Consider the following 14,268-nt stretch of genomic DNA (forward strand, 5'->3'; position numbering starts at 1 on the left):
GCTGGTTTAATCAACCTTTAATACTTCTAAATAAATCAAATTTATTATAGAAAGTAAAATACCCTTAAAATATAATGAACTACTTCTGTTTACTTTGCAGCCCACAAAGTTGTTTCAGAGTTGATATCTTCCTCCCTGAAAATTCTGTTGTCAGCGACCTCTCAGTCCAATGTGACCTTGACCTCAACAGCTGTTCAAGGTCTGGGTGAACTTATGACCTTGCCTGATGTTCTAAAATCAGAGGATCTTAAAACAGTGTGTCAGTGTATATTGGACCAGGTGTTGAATTCTAAAGATAAAGGTGTAAGGTAAGCACAGGTAACATGTTGTAGTAAACTGCCTAGACACCTGTGTAATTCTTGAAAGTACTTGCTATAAAAAACTGAAGAAAATACATAAATGTGTAAAAGCCAGCATTAAAATATGTTTACATAAAAGTAGTAAAACAAATACTTCTAGTTTTTAAAAAATGTTTTATCAGTATTTAGCATGAATTTCATGATTGTGTCATAATTAAATATCATTAGCATATTCGTACAATTTATTCCCTTTTTTTGTAGGAATTCCTGTTCGGATCCTTGCAAGAACATGATGAAAGTTTGTCCCGAAATATCATCAGAAATTTTACCTAAGCTGTTGGATAAGATTAATCCAGGTCTATTCTTTGAATTTTTTTTAACCTAACTGCATTTTTTTTTGATAGATCATTTATTACATATCACATATGGATTAATCTTTAACAAGTATAAGCTTCAATATCATAATATTTTTATTTTAACAGTTGAAGGGGAAGACATTCTTGGTTTTGTAGCAATATTTGCTGCAGACAAAAATGTCATATCCAGTACAACACAACAGCTTCTGTCAAAACTACAGCAAGAATCTCTAGGTAAATATCTGTTTTATATAGTACTATAGGGCACTATGTTATACTACAGCAATTGAAAATGTGCATTGAAATTGAAAAAAAAATACGAAAACCATGATAAAGAAACTATTCATATTTCACCAAATTTGAATTATGAGATTAAAAAAACATGAACAATTTTTGTGTTATTTTTCAGCTATGTGCGAGTCAGCCTCACAGATCTGCCTATGGATTGTGTCGTGTTTAATTGACATTTCTGTGTATGTCAGAGGAAATTCAGATTGTGTGACTATTTTGTCTACAGAGACTATATCTAGTGTCTACAGATTAGTTGTGTCTAACGCTGTGTCTGATAATTACAGTGAAGTCTTGTCTAGTCCACAGATTTTACAGTCTTTCTCTACCTTTATAAGAAAAACTGTGATTTTATTAGATGCTGGGTATGTATTAAATTCAATTTATATTGTATACATTCCATTGTTATGTTAATCAGCAGACCAATAAAATTTTGAGTAAGTTTGAAAGTACTGACTTTTTAAATCTTTTTTAGATTTATTCATATTAAAATAATAAGTTTTGCTTTGTAGATTGTACTCCAAATTATACAACTCTGTAACGAATCTCTATTTTGATGCTGATAAAAGTGATCTAGGATTAAAGAAATCATTTTCACCTCTTGAGGTATGGTCAATTAGATTTCATGCTCTAAATCTCTCTGTCTTTATTTACCTTCCTTGTCTGGATATGTCACATAAATACTTTAACTTTTTAACTGTCCATGTGTAGGTAAAAATTTTGTTGTTTCACCTTAAAAGCAGGTGACGTCTCTTTACTACAATTGTAGGAGTGAAAAATTCTAATGTGGGATGTTAAACAACATACAATTAATCACATGTACTTTAAACTAGAGGTACTGTGAGCAATGAGCTCACTAAATGATACCCCCCACCTCCCATAATGTCCGTGTTTTGCTATTGTTTTACAGTAATGTGTAAAGAGGAATAACTCGTCTTATCAAATGTTATCCAGAAGCTTCTATATGTGACGTCATAGCTAGGATATAAATATAGAATATAATGGCAATGCCCATGTTTTGCTATGAGAAACCTAAAATACGTGTCGAATAAAAAAGAAAAATAGGAGATGCACAATGGCAATATGTAATAAAAATTCTGTGAAAGTTTAATTAAATTTCACTCAGTAGTATAAGAGGAGTTGCGGATAAGAGATAAAGCGTAACAGACGGACAGAAATCCCTATTACTATATTCCCTCCCACTTTTCAAGTGGGGGGTATAATAACAAAGTATTTAATTGACAGAGTTTATCAATTTTTAGTACTGAGTATATAATTTGTGTTTGTTGCAGTCCACTTCTCCCTTGGAGCAGACATCACTTGTCACCCTGCTGACTCCTGTTATATGCTCTAGTCCTAAACAAGTAAGTTTACAATGAATTAAATACTTTCATTCCTTCTAACTAAGTAGATGAGGTCCTGGTCTCTTTAAATTTACAACAAGAAAACATGGTATGCAATAGAATTTTGAATGTTGAATTGTAGGTTATGGTAAATCTAGGATATCAGTGACAATAATGCTGAAATCTTTATGATTATTCATGCATGTATGTTTATATATTGGAATATGTGTATTAAATAAATAAATTGTAAAAGACTGATTTTACATAATGAGATTGCAATAATGTGCCTATAATTTTTAGCTCACCTGAGCCGAAGGCTCAAGTGAGCTATTCTGATCAAAATTTGTCCGTCGTCTGTCGTCGTCGTTGTCGTCGTTGTCGTAAACTTTTCACATTTTCATCTTCTTCTCAAGAACCACTGGACCGATTTCAACCAAACTTGGTACAAAGTATCCTTGGGTGAAGGGAATTCAAGTTTGTTCAAATGAAGGGCCAGGCCCTTTTCCAAGGGGAGATAATTATGAATTAGAGAAAAATTAATGGCATTTTTAAAAAATCTTCTTCTCAAGAACCACTGGGCCAGGAAAGATGAAACTCATGTGGGATCATCCTCAGGTAGTGTAGATTCAAGATTGTTCAAATCATGACCCCCGGGGGTAGGGTGGGGCCAAAATGGCCGATCAAAGTTTTACATAGGAATATATAGGAAAAATCTTCTTCTCAATAACCACTGGGCCAGGAAAGATGAAACTCATTTGGGATCATCTTCAGGTAGTGTAGATTCAAGTTTGTTCGAATCATGACCCCCGGGGCAAGGGTGGGGCCAAAATGGCTGATCCAAATTTTACATAGGAATATATAGGAAAAATCTTAAAAAATCTTCTTCTCCAGAACCACTGGGCCAGGAAAGATGAAACTCATGTGGGATCATCTTCAGGTAGTGTAGATTAAAGTTTGTTCAAATCATGACCCCCGGGGGTAGGGTGGGGCCAAAATGGCCGATCAAAGTTTTACATAGGAATATATAGAAAAAATCTTAAAAAATCTTCTTCTCAATAACCACTGGGCCAGGAAAGATGAAACTCATGTGGGATCATCCTCAGGTAGTGTAGATTAAAGTTTGTGCAAATCATGACCCCCGGGGGTAGGGTGGGGCCAAAATGGCCGATCAAAGTTTTATATAGGAATATATAGGAAAAATCTTTAAAAATCTTCTCAATAACCACTGGGCCAGGAAAGATGAAACTCATTTGGGATCATCTTCAGGTAGTGTAGATTCAAGTTTGTTCAAATCATGACCCCCGGGGGTAGGGTGGGGCCAAAATGGCCGATCAAAGTTTTACATAGGAATATATAGAAAAAAATCTTAAAAAATCTTCTTCTCAAGAACCACTGGGCCAGGAAAGATGAAACTCATTTGGGATCATCTTCAGGTAGTGTAGATTCAAGTTTGTTCAAATCATGACCCCTGGGGGTAGGGTGGGGCCAAAATGGCCGATCAAAGTTTTACATAGGAATATATAGGAAAAATCTTCTTCTCAAGAACCACTGGGCCAGGAAAGATGAAACTCATTTGGGATTATCTTCAGGTAGTGTAGATTCAAATTTGTTCAAATCATGACCCCTGGGGGTAGGGTGGGGCCAAAATGGCGGATCAAAGTTTTACATAGGAATATATAGAAAAAATCTTAAAAAATCTTCTTCTCAAGAACCACTGGGCCAGGAAAGATGAAACTCATGTGGGATCATCCTCAGGTAGTGTAGATTCAAGTTTGTTCAAATCATGACCCCCGGGGGTAGGGTGGGGCCAAAATGGCCGATCAAAGTTTTACATAGGAATATATAGGAAAAATCTTTAAAAATCTTCTTCTCAATAACCACTGGGCCAGGAAAGATGAAACTCATTTGGGATCATCTTCAGGTAGTGTAGATTCAAGTTTGTACAAATCATGACCCCCGTGGGTAGGGTGGTGCCAAAATGGTGGATCAAAGTTTTACATAGGAACATATAGGGAAACCTTTTAAAATCTTCTTTTCAAGTACTTCAAAGACAGGCTTCGTTATATTTATAGGGAATCATCCTCAGGTAGTGTAGATTCAAGTTTGTTCAAATCATGACCCCCTGGGGGGGTGTAAATTTCAAGTGCCCCCCCCCCCCCCAGTTTACTTTCAGTTCTGATCTGATCTGTGCTTTTTCCGAGCCAATTGCTCAGGTGAGCGATGTGGCCCCTGGGCCTCTTGTTAGTAATGTAACTGTAATTTCTTCCAGTATACTCTGCCTGATGTTAATAAATACAGGGACACACTCTGTGACTTGTCACTAAGAAGTAACCATGACTACACAAAATCTGAGGCAGCTAAATGTTTGGCTGGAATTTTAAACAAAGCAACAGATGGTAAATTAGTTTTTAGGATTTCTTCTTTAAATTTCAATGTCTTGTAAGAATTTTTAGAAATTATCTGCATATTAAATAATTCTCCTGTGCCTATTTCTCAAAGGAATAATGCCTAATTACATGATGAATATCATCAAATTCTTTTATCTTTTAAACAGATGAGGAGCTGACAGCATTCTTAATAAGTAGATGTGAATTTTACGAACAAACTTTGACCTCTGACAGCAAAGACACCTCATGTCTACAGCAATGTGTCTGGGTCACAAAGGCTCTTGTCATGAGGGGACACAGAGAGGCCAGCAAGTTTGTAAAAATTGTAAGTTGTCAGGAAAGTTAAAAAAATGAAATCATTTATGAATTTTAAATTTTTTCTGCAGTTTGTTGTCAAATTAAGTTGCTTAATGTTTGATAAAAACAGATTTGTACGTCACTAGAAAAGCACAAAAAGAAATCAAGCTTGCAGTTTAGATTTTTAGCAGCTTATAAAGGAATGATATATAACCAAAAAAAAATAAATCTATTCTCAGGCTGGTAAAGCTTTAATTTTTATAATGCTTGACACTTTCTGTACTACACTAGCTTCTGAGGTTGCTGGGAAGTGAGACACTAGGTGATCATGCGGCTGAGGGATTTGGAATCCTTCACACTGAGTATGAAGATGTCCTCAATCCCACCATGCATGCTAACATCCGCTTCCTGTACAAACAGCGATTCTTCACCGAAAACTCCGCCCGACTGACTGAAGGCTTTAAGAACGCTTCATCTGGTAACTAATAAAATATAGATGTAGGCATATAAGATATATACAGCAAAACTCATTTAGTACGAACACGGATATAGTGAATTTACGGATATAACGTAGTCATCTTGGATCCCTAGCTACATAAATTTAATGAATTTCTTATACGGTTATAACGAATTACTGATATAGCGAAGTGATTTCATAGGACCCTGTGACTTTGTTGTAACCGAGTTTTGCTGTATTTAGATGTATAAGCCAAGATTTTTTTAAATAGTAGGGGTATATTTAACTTGCATCCTATGAGCATTTTATGGTTTTATTTAACAATTAATAGCTTAAAAACAAAGATACTTCTTTTTCTAGAGACAAAGAAGAATTACCTGATAGCTCTGTCTCATTGTCTGAAATCTCTTCCAAAGTCTGTTCTTGTCAGAGAACTACCTCAGGTAAAGCTATCTATAGAGAAATGCACATGCACATAAGTACTCATAGTACTGCACTTATTTGGGTCTGTCCGTCCATCATTCTGTCTGTCTGTAACACTTTCGTTTCCACATATCTCGAGAACCCTTTGAGCTTTTGCAACGAAATTTTGCATATCAACTCCCTATGGACTAAAGAAGAACCCTAATGATTTTGAGGTCAAAAGGTCAAGGTCATAAATTCGCAAATTCTGTCTGTTATAACGCTTTCGTTTCCACACGATATCTCGAGAACCCCTTTGAGCTTTCGTGATGAAATTTTACATAAAAACTCCCTGTGGCCTAAAGAAAATCCTTATTTATTTTGAGGTCAAAAGGTCAAAGTTCAAGGTCGTAAATTTATACATTATGTCTGGGTGTAACACAATCCTTTCCGGGCGATATTTCAAGAAGATGTTGCAATTTTATTTTATACCAAAACTCCCTAGGACCTCTCTCACCCACTCAAAGTGTCCTGCCCCGTTTTTTTTTTTTAGTACTTATTGTATTACATGTGGCTATATATGTTTAGCACAGGGGCATGAGGAGAATTATTATGTATAAAACAGGTTCTCGGCGGAGTTTATATTTTTATTACATTAGAACTGTTTAATAAAGGTTAAATTAGACACCATGCATTGTGTAAAATTTTGACAATATTGAACGTTAATATAAATAAATAAATGTATGTGACTTCATCTTTGCATATAACTTTCACTAGTGTAAAACAATTGCGTAGTCCAGTGGTATGTCTCTCGCTTCACATGTGAGAGATCCTGGGTGCGAATCCCGGATGATCCATTTTCTTTTTTTTTTTCGAAATACTTTTTTTTTTAACTAAATGATAGTATTCAGCATGTGAAATGAAAAATTTATGAGGTCTGGCTTGTACAAACTCATGAAATCATCATTACAGTGTGATAGATATTCCATATAAAAAGAATCTTCTATACACATAATAAAAAATAAGCAATCAAATCTTTATATGCATATTGACATACATGTATTTTATTTGCTTCAGTATACATGTTTACATTTAATAGTTCTACAAATTCAGTCAGGGGGATCCAACTTTTTCCCTAAGCGGGGGACACGAAATCTCTGAATTAGCTTGTTATTCCCTATGTTGGTCCATCCTTTATAACTTGTGCCTAATTAGTCACATTTTCATTGTATAGTTATTCCCCATGTTGGTCAGTCCTTTATAACTTGTGCCTAATTAGTCACATTTTCATTGTCTAGTTATTCCCTATGTTGATCCAGTACCTGATAAGTCACATTTTCATTGTCTAGTTATTCCCTCTATTGGTCAGTCCTTTATAACTTGTGCCTAATTAGTCACATTTTCATTGTCTAGTTATTCCCTATGTTGATCCAGTACCTGATAAGTCACATTTTCATTGCCTAGTTATTCCCCATGTTGGTCCAGTCCCTACTGTGTGATAATGTCCAGCTACAACAGTCCACTATGGAGACACTGTGTACAATGATCACTGATGCCCCAAACATCATTGTCAAACATGTGGATACAGTGATTCCTCAGCTGTTGAAACTTTCATCCTACAAACCATCAATGGTAGGTAAATCAACCTGACATTTTACAAACCATATAAACCAGCTATGGTAAGATGGTAATTACAGTACATGTATAAGCTTATCAAACTTTTCAAATTCATTTTCAAGGTTGTTCTAATTTTGACGCCCTAAATAGATTTTGGTTACAATAGTATACCACTGTTTAAAAAAATCTTAAGAAAGCAAAGCCTTGTTCAATTCCGGTAGGGTGGGTCCCAGATAAGTATAATAATTAGGAAAATTTGGTGAAGAACAACAATGTCAAAGTTACCTAGGTGAGTGTTGTGGTCCATGGGCTTTTTGTTTTCCAGGTTTATAGTTTGATTTTAAAAATAATACTAAATCATAACCAAGAGATAAATAATGATTTTTTTTTAAACATCACAGAAAGTAAGATGTGCTGCTTTGAGGTGTTTACATGAGTTGGTGTGTCTCCCCTCCCCCGTGATCTTACCGTACAGACCCAGTGTGATAAAAACCCTAGAGGGGGTCCTGGACGACAAGAAGAGACTTGTGAGACTAGAAGCTGTAAAGGCTAGGAACGAATGGTGTGTAGTCTTGTTATAGTAAATGGCAAATATTGGACTTTGATGATCTCTAGATGAATCAATAAGTCAGATATGTCAGATATGGAGTTAGTGTAAAACCAGGAAGTGTATTTAGCCTGTTAGGACCGAGGGTTTCAGAAAATTGAAAATTTTTCACATTAACCATTTCATGCTTTAGCATTCATACTTTTCCACTAGTCTTGAAATATTATGTCATTAGCTAAACACCATTGCAATTGTCGCTGTCAAGCCCAACCTACATTTTATTACATGTATTAGATCTGATCAAGATCTTATGACTAAATTCTTCTGTCCTTGTTGCTCTAAAAATATATGTAATACAGATCAGTCACAAATAGAAATTTATCTTAAGTACCACAGACGGGTAAGGTTGTTATTTACTGATGATGAGCTTCTTCTTTTTCAGGTGTTTGTTGGGACAACCTGGAAGCAGGGCATGATATGGAATTATAGTAATAATATGTAAATAAATGTATCTTATGAAAGAAGAAATGTCTTACTTATTATTAATTTTATGAAAACAAGAAAAACAAAAGGAAACAGAAATGTGTGCCAGGCATGGGAATTGCTTTTTTCACTGCAGACTTTCTCCACTTTTGTGTAGCACTGTTCTTCTTACAAGGACTAGCATGTGAATGATGAAGGATATACACACAAAATATGTTAGTAAGCTAACAAAATTCAAACCAGAGGTACTATGAGCACTGAGCTAACTAAATGATACATGTACCCCTACCTCCCATATAATTCTAATAACGAAGTCCATTTTTGCTTTAGGCTACCCTAGGTAATTGTTGGATTAAAAAGTAAAAACAGGAGGTACACAATGGCATTACGTATTTATCTATGAATCATTTAATTTTAATCAGTGGCTTAGGCGGAGTTGCAGATAAGAGATTGGTGCCCCTTAATATTAAAGAAAGAATGATAAAATCCACGTATGTATCGGATCAAAAAGTAAAATAGAAGGTGCGCAATCGTACTATGTAACACAGATTTGATGAAAGTCTTATACAAGTTCATTACATGGTATAAGAAGAGTTGCGAATGAGAGATTGGTACCTAAAAGTGTAACGGACATACAGACAGACTGTTGGATGGTCAGATGGACGGAAATGCCCATCACTATATACCCAACCACTTTTCAAGTTAGGCATATAATTAAAGGTACTTGGACACAGATTTGAAGTTAATATTTTCTCTATAATATTACGACTTATATATTTTAATAGCATTTCACACAAAAATTAATTAAAAATCTTGTTTCATATAAAAGATATTCAAATTTCAAATTTTTTTGGCGGGTTTGATTGACACATCCTTGCGCTTTCACAAATTAATTTTATTCTTAATCCTTAGGAAAAAGTGGCAATCTTGTTGTGTATAAATGAAAAATATTAATACTTTAATCCAGAAAATTCAGAGTAGACATGTTCGAAAGCAAAACAAACACGCAATATATTGTCAGTCCGTGCAGTTGTGGTAAGCAGACTGTGACGTTTGAAAGCACCCGTAGAATTATAAACATCAACAATAACAGAACTCGTGCCCTGTTTACAAAAAACTGTGTACATAACACGAGTGTGCTCGATTTGCTAAACTCTGTACGCAACTCTTAGTTCGGAATGACGATACTTTTGAAGGAGTTTTGCTTTCTAACATTTTTACTCTGAATAAAATCATTTTTCTGGATAAAAGTTTTAATATTTCTCATTAATACACAACAAGATTGCCACTCTTTTCCTAAGGATTAAGAATAAGGTTAAAATTTGTGAAAGTGCAAGGATGTGTCAATCAAACCCGCCCAAAAATTTGAAGTTTTAATAACTTTTAAACATGTTTAAATGAAATAATATTTTCAATTAATTTTTGTGTGAAATGCTATTAAAATATATAAGTCGTAATATTATAGAGAAAATATTGACTTCAAATCTGTGTCCAAGTACCTTTAAGCTCCCTTACCGAAAATATTGCCTTCTTGCAAATATTTGTTACAAGTCTACAGCAAACATTGCTGTAAACTTGCAGCAGACATTGCTGCAAGCTTGAGGCAATGTAGCTAAAGAAAGCATGACTAAACAAGACTTGGTGTTTGCAGCAAGTTTGCTGCAAGTCTGCTTTTTTATGAACAGAACATGAAAAACTTTACATATAATTTTTAATTAAATAATACACTGATTACAGCTACTTATTCATTTGAAAACATTTAACTGATTTGGGTCCATTAATACATTTAAGAAGTTGACATATGTGATGTTAAAATGAGGATTGTAATTCATAATAAATAGATTTAGATTTACATCAGTTACTCAAATATGCTTTTAAGATTTTTTTGTTTTTCATATCAAAATAAAACAAAATCAGTTCTTACAAATCAGCTATCATGGATGCCAATGAACGCCTATATCCAGAGTGTTTCACTGTTAATCATGCATTCAAAACGGTATATATTCCTAACATAATACTGAAACATGTACAACTTCAATTCAAACATTTCAAAATGGCCAGTTCTGTGTTGACCCCAGTACAATCCGCATTTCATTGGCTGATTTGACTTGTTTACAGTTCTTGCAAACTTCCTGAAAGCATTCAAATCATAAAATGTTTCCTGCAAACTTGCTGCGAACATAAAATTGGCGTGTATGTTTCTTGCAGTATGTTCCTGAAACATGTTGGGTTCCTGCCAATTTGCTGCAAGCTTGCAGCAGTTTGCTGCAATGTTTGCCAGAAGATCACAGCTAGCGGCAATCATCTGCGAACAAGAAAATTTTCTTCCTGCGAACAATTTTGTTGCTACAAGCTTGCAGCAAACATATCAGTTTGGTATTTTTTTGAGTTTTAATCAACATTATACCCTTGGAGAGGGCCTATATAGGCTATGCCTGCAGCCCAATCAGTTTATGTATTTCTTGCATAATTAAATATGTTCAATCAAATATCAGCTTGGTTAGGGAGTGTATTATTTAAGGGGAAACCCATTATTATCACTCAGGTGTTATGATTTTATTTTTGTCATCAACATGACTAAATATACAATTGAGGTACAAAAATCATGCATATATAACAAGCTTTCCATGCAATATGTATGGATAATATTGTTTCATTATACTTTTGTGTAAGTAAGTTACAATCAGGTGTTGAGGGGAATACTGACACTGGTGAGTATAACTCTATACAGTCCAAGGTGTTGAGGGGAATGTTGACACTGTAAGTATAACTCTATACAGTCCAAGGTGTTGAGGGGAATACTGACACTGGTAAGTACAACTTTTTACAGTCCCAGGTGTTGAAAGGAATACTGACACTGGTAAGTATAACTCTATACAGTCCTAGGTGTTGAGGAGAATACCGACACTGGTAAGTATAACTCTATACAGTCCAAGGTGTTGAGGGGAATGTTGACACTGTAAGTATAACTCTATACAGTCCAAGGTGTTGAGGGGAATACTGACACTGGTAAGTACAACTTTTTACAGTCCCAGGTGTTGAAAGGAATACTGACACTGGTAAGTATAACTCTATACAGTCCTAGGTGTTGAGGAGAATACTGACACTGGTGAGTATAACTCTATACAGTCCAAGGTGTTGAGGGGAATGTTGACACAGGTAAGTATAACTCTATACAGTCCAAGGTGTTGAGAGGAATACTGACACTGGTAAGTATAACTCTATACAGTCCCAGGTGTTGAGAGGAATACTGACACTGGTAAGTATAACTCTATACAGTCCCAGGTGTTGAGAGAAATACTGACACTGCTTAGTGTAACTCTATACAAGTGTTAAGGGGAATACTGACACTTGTAAGTATAACTCTATACAGTCCAAGGTGTTGAGGGGAATACTGACACTGGTAAGTATAACTCTATAGAGTCCATGGTGTTGAGAGGAATACTGACACTGGTAAGTATAACTCTATACAGTCACAGGTGTTGAGAGAAATACTGACACTGCTTAGTGTAACTCTATACAGGTGCTGAGGAGAATACTGACACTGGTAAGTATAACTCTATACAGTCCCAGGTGTTGAGAGGAATACTGACACTGGTAAGTATAACTCTATACAGTCCTAGGTGTTCAGAGGAATACTGACACTGGTTAGTATAACTCTATACAGCCCCAGGTGTTGAGAGGAATACTGACACTGGTAAATATAACTCTATACAGCCCCAGGTGTTGAGAGGAATACTGACACTGGTAGGTATACTGAAAGGAAAAAGAAACGCATATTTTACTTTTAAATTAAATTCAAACTATTATTTCGAAAATGTTTTCCAGTATTGTTATCAAACATTTTAATTCATCTTTAATCTACACGTTACCAAAATCTTGTGTGACTTTGACTGATAATTCCTGAGTTATTGAAATTGATATGTCGATACCCCCCCAAAATTAAAATAAAAATTCTCATAATCTCCCTTGCACATTGGTAACAGCCTTGATTTCCCTGTGCATTGAGTTCACCAGAGCATTTATCTTTCTCAATTGATTATTAATCGACCCTTCCGACAATAGTCTTAATGGTTGATAGTAGCTGTATTATTCCAAAGCCAACAAATCCCCCCGCCAAATGAGTGCCACGAATTTTCATTTTAGGATAGAATTTACAGAATCCAGCTGGTTTGGTACATGTGAATGTTTGTGAGAAAGTCTCGACAAACACTGGCTACATTTTTCCAGTGTGAACATGCTAAAAACATTACACACACGGCGCGTACGTGCGCGCGTGAGAGTAAAATCGACGTAAAAGTTGCCAAGCTCGCGGACCAAATTAGAGCAGAGGATTTCTGTCAATTTTAGGGTGAAAATATTGGTATGATAGTTTGATGTATAAATATCGGTTTCAGTGATAATACCTTGACAATACTGAGGTGACATGATGAAAAGCCCTGTCTTGATGTGACGTTGTTACGCGTCAACGTCACCGCCATGGTTGGTTGGAAACCTTTTAATAAACTCTCTGACAACTGAAAAACCCTTTTTTGTTGAAAAGTTTAAAACAAACTGCACAGCAACATCCTGTTGCCTTTTTATTCACTTACGCAATTCAATTACTGGAACCAGTGTAACTTCCGTCAGCCATACCATGATTGCACGAAATTTTTACTGATTGCAAATGCGGAAAACGATGTCTATAACTCCAATGCATCGATTAGCACTACAAAATGTGATCATGAAATTGTCATCATCAACATGCACGTGTTTTTGGCTTTTTATCATTTCCCCTACGTGATGCCAAACATTTCATGGTTGAGTAGTTTTGACCAGCAATTTTAATGCAAAGTAACAAAAATACATATATGACCAATTTTCATAATTTTCGGCCACATAGTCATTGATTTTTCGCACATTATGTTCTTATGCGTTTCTTTTTCCTTTCAGTATATAACTCTATATATACAGCCCCAGGTGTTGTGGAGAATACCGACACTGGTAAGTATAACTCTATACAGTTCCATGTGTTGAGAGGAATGTTGACACTGATAAGTATAACTCTACACAGTCCCAGATGTTGAGAGGAATGTTGACACTGATTAGTATAACTCTACACAGCCCAAAGGTGTTGAGAGGAATACTGACACTGATAAGTATAACTCTACACAGTCCCAGATGTTCAGAGGAATGTTGACACTGGTAAGTATAACTCTATACAGTCCCAGGTGTTGAGAGGAATACTGACACTGGTAGTATAACTCTATACAGTCACAGGTGTTGAGAGGAATACTGACACTGGTAAGTATACATGTGTAATTCTATATATACAGTCCCAGGTATTGAGAGGAATACTGACACTGATAAGTTTAACTCTATACAGGTGTTGAGAGGAATATTGACACTGGTAAATATAACTCTATACAGGTCACTAACTGACTATTCTTCTCACATTTCTTGTATTTAAAAATTAATGAAATTTTCACAGAATCAAGAGGACAATATCACTAAGTGATTGTATCACTGAGATTAAATTTGACCCTTTAATATTAGAGGCAAGGTCATGTCAAAGTCATTACCTTTTCCCTGGACATTCAGAATGAAAAAATACTGTTTCTAATCATGCGATCTCTACTTGTATTTCAAAAGATTGAACTTTTTTTTTCTTTTTGCGTAAAAAGATACTACCGTATAGGGCCCATAAGATGAATTTACCAAATTGACATAAATGATTAAACTAAAATGGATATTGCCTAATCCGAATTTTCTCTATTTTACTTAATTTTTTAGAATATACTAGTTTTTTTTAA

At 35.2% G+C, this 14,268-nt stretch overlaps 1 protein-coding gene across 1 annotated transcript in view; it reads left to right on the forward strand.

The window, feature by feature from the left end:
* The window catches only part of LOC134237189 (MMS19 nucleotide excision repair protein homolog), a 39,563-nt gene extending 31,057 nt beyond the window's left edge, over positions 1–8,506 (forward strand). The window contains exons 14-26 of the mRNA XM_062719293.1: positions 101–308; positions 561–655; positions 782–889; positions 1,065–1,308; positions 1,456–1,549; positions 2,236–2,307; positions 4,556–4,682; positions 4,841–4,998; positions 5,262–5,448; positions 5,788–5,870; positions 7,294–7,461; positions 7,848–8,008; positions 8,436–8,506. Of these exons, the coding sequence (XP_062575277.1) occupies positions 101–308; positions 561–655; positions 782–889; positions 1,065–1,308; positions 1,456–1,549; positions 2,236–2,307; positions 4,556–4,682; positions 4,841–4,998; positions 5,262–5,448; positions 5,788–5,870; positions 7,294–7,461; positions 7,848–8,008; positions 8,436–8,469 (1,739 nt within the window). The 3' untranslated portion in view covers positions 8,470–8,506. The remainder of the gene's footprint in view (positions 1–100; positions 309–560; positions 656–781; positions 890–1,064; positions 1,309–1,455; positions 1,550–2,235; positions 2,308–4,555; positions 4,683–4,840; positions 4,999–5,261; positions 5,449–5,787; positions 5,871–7,293; positions 7,462–7,847; positions 8,009–8,435) is intronic.
* The last annotated feature ends 5,762 nt before the right edge of the window (positions 8,507–14,268 follow it).

The sequence above is a fragment of the Saccostrea cucullata genome, unplaced genomic scaffold (genome assembly GCF_032062105.1).
Source record: "Saccostrea cucullata isolate Sc308-1 unplaced genomic scaffold, CSIRO_AGI_Scuc_v1 ctg1558, whole genome shotgun sequence".
Classification (NCBI taxonomy): domain Eukaryota; kingdom Metazoa; phylum Mollusca; class Bivalvia; order Ostreida; family Ostreidae; genus Saccostrea; species Saccostrea cuccullata.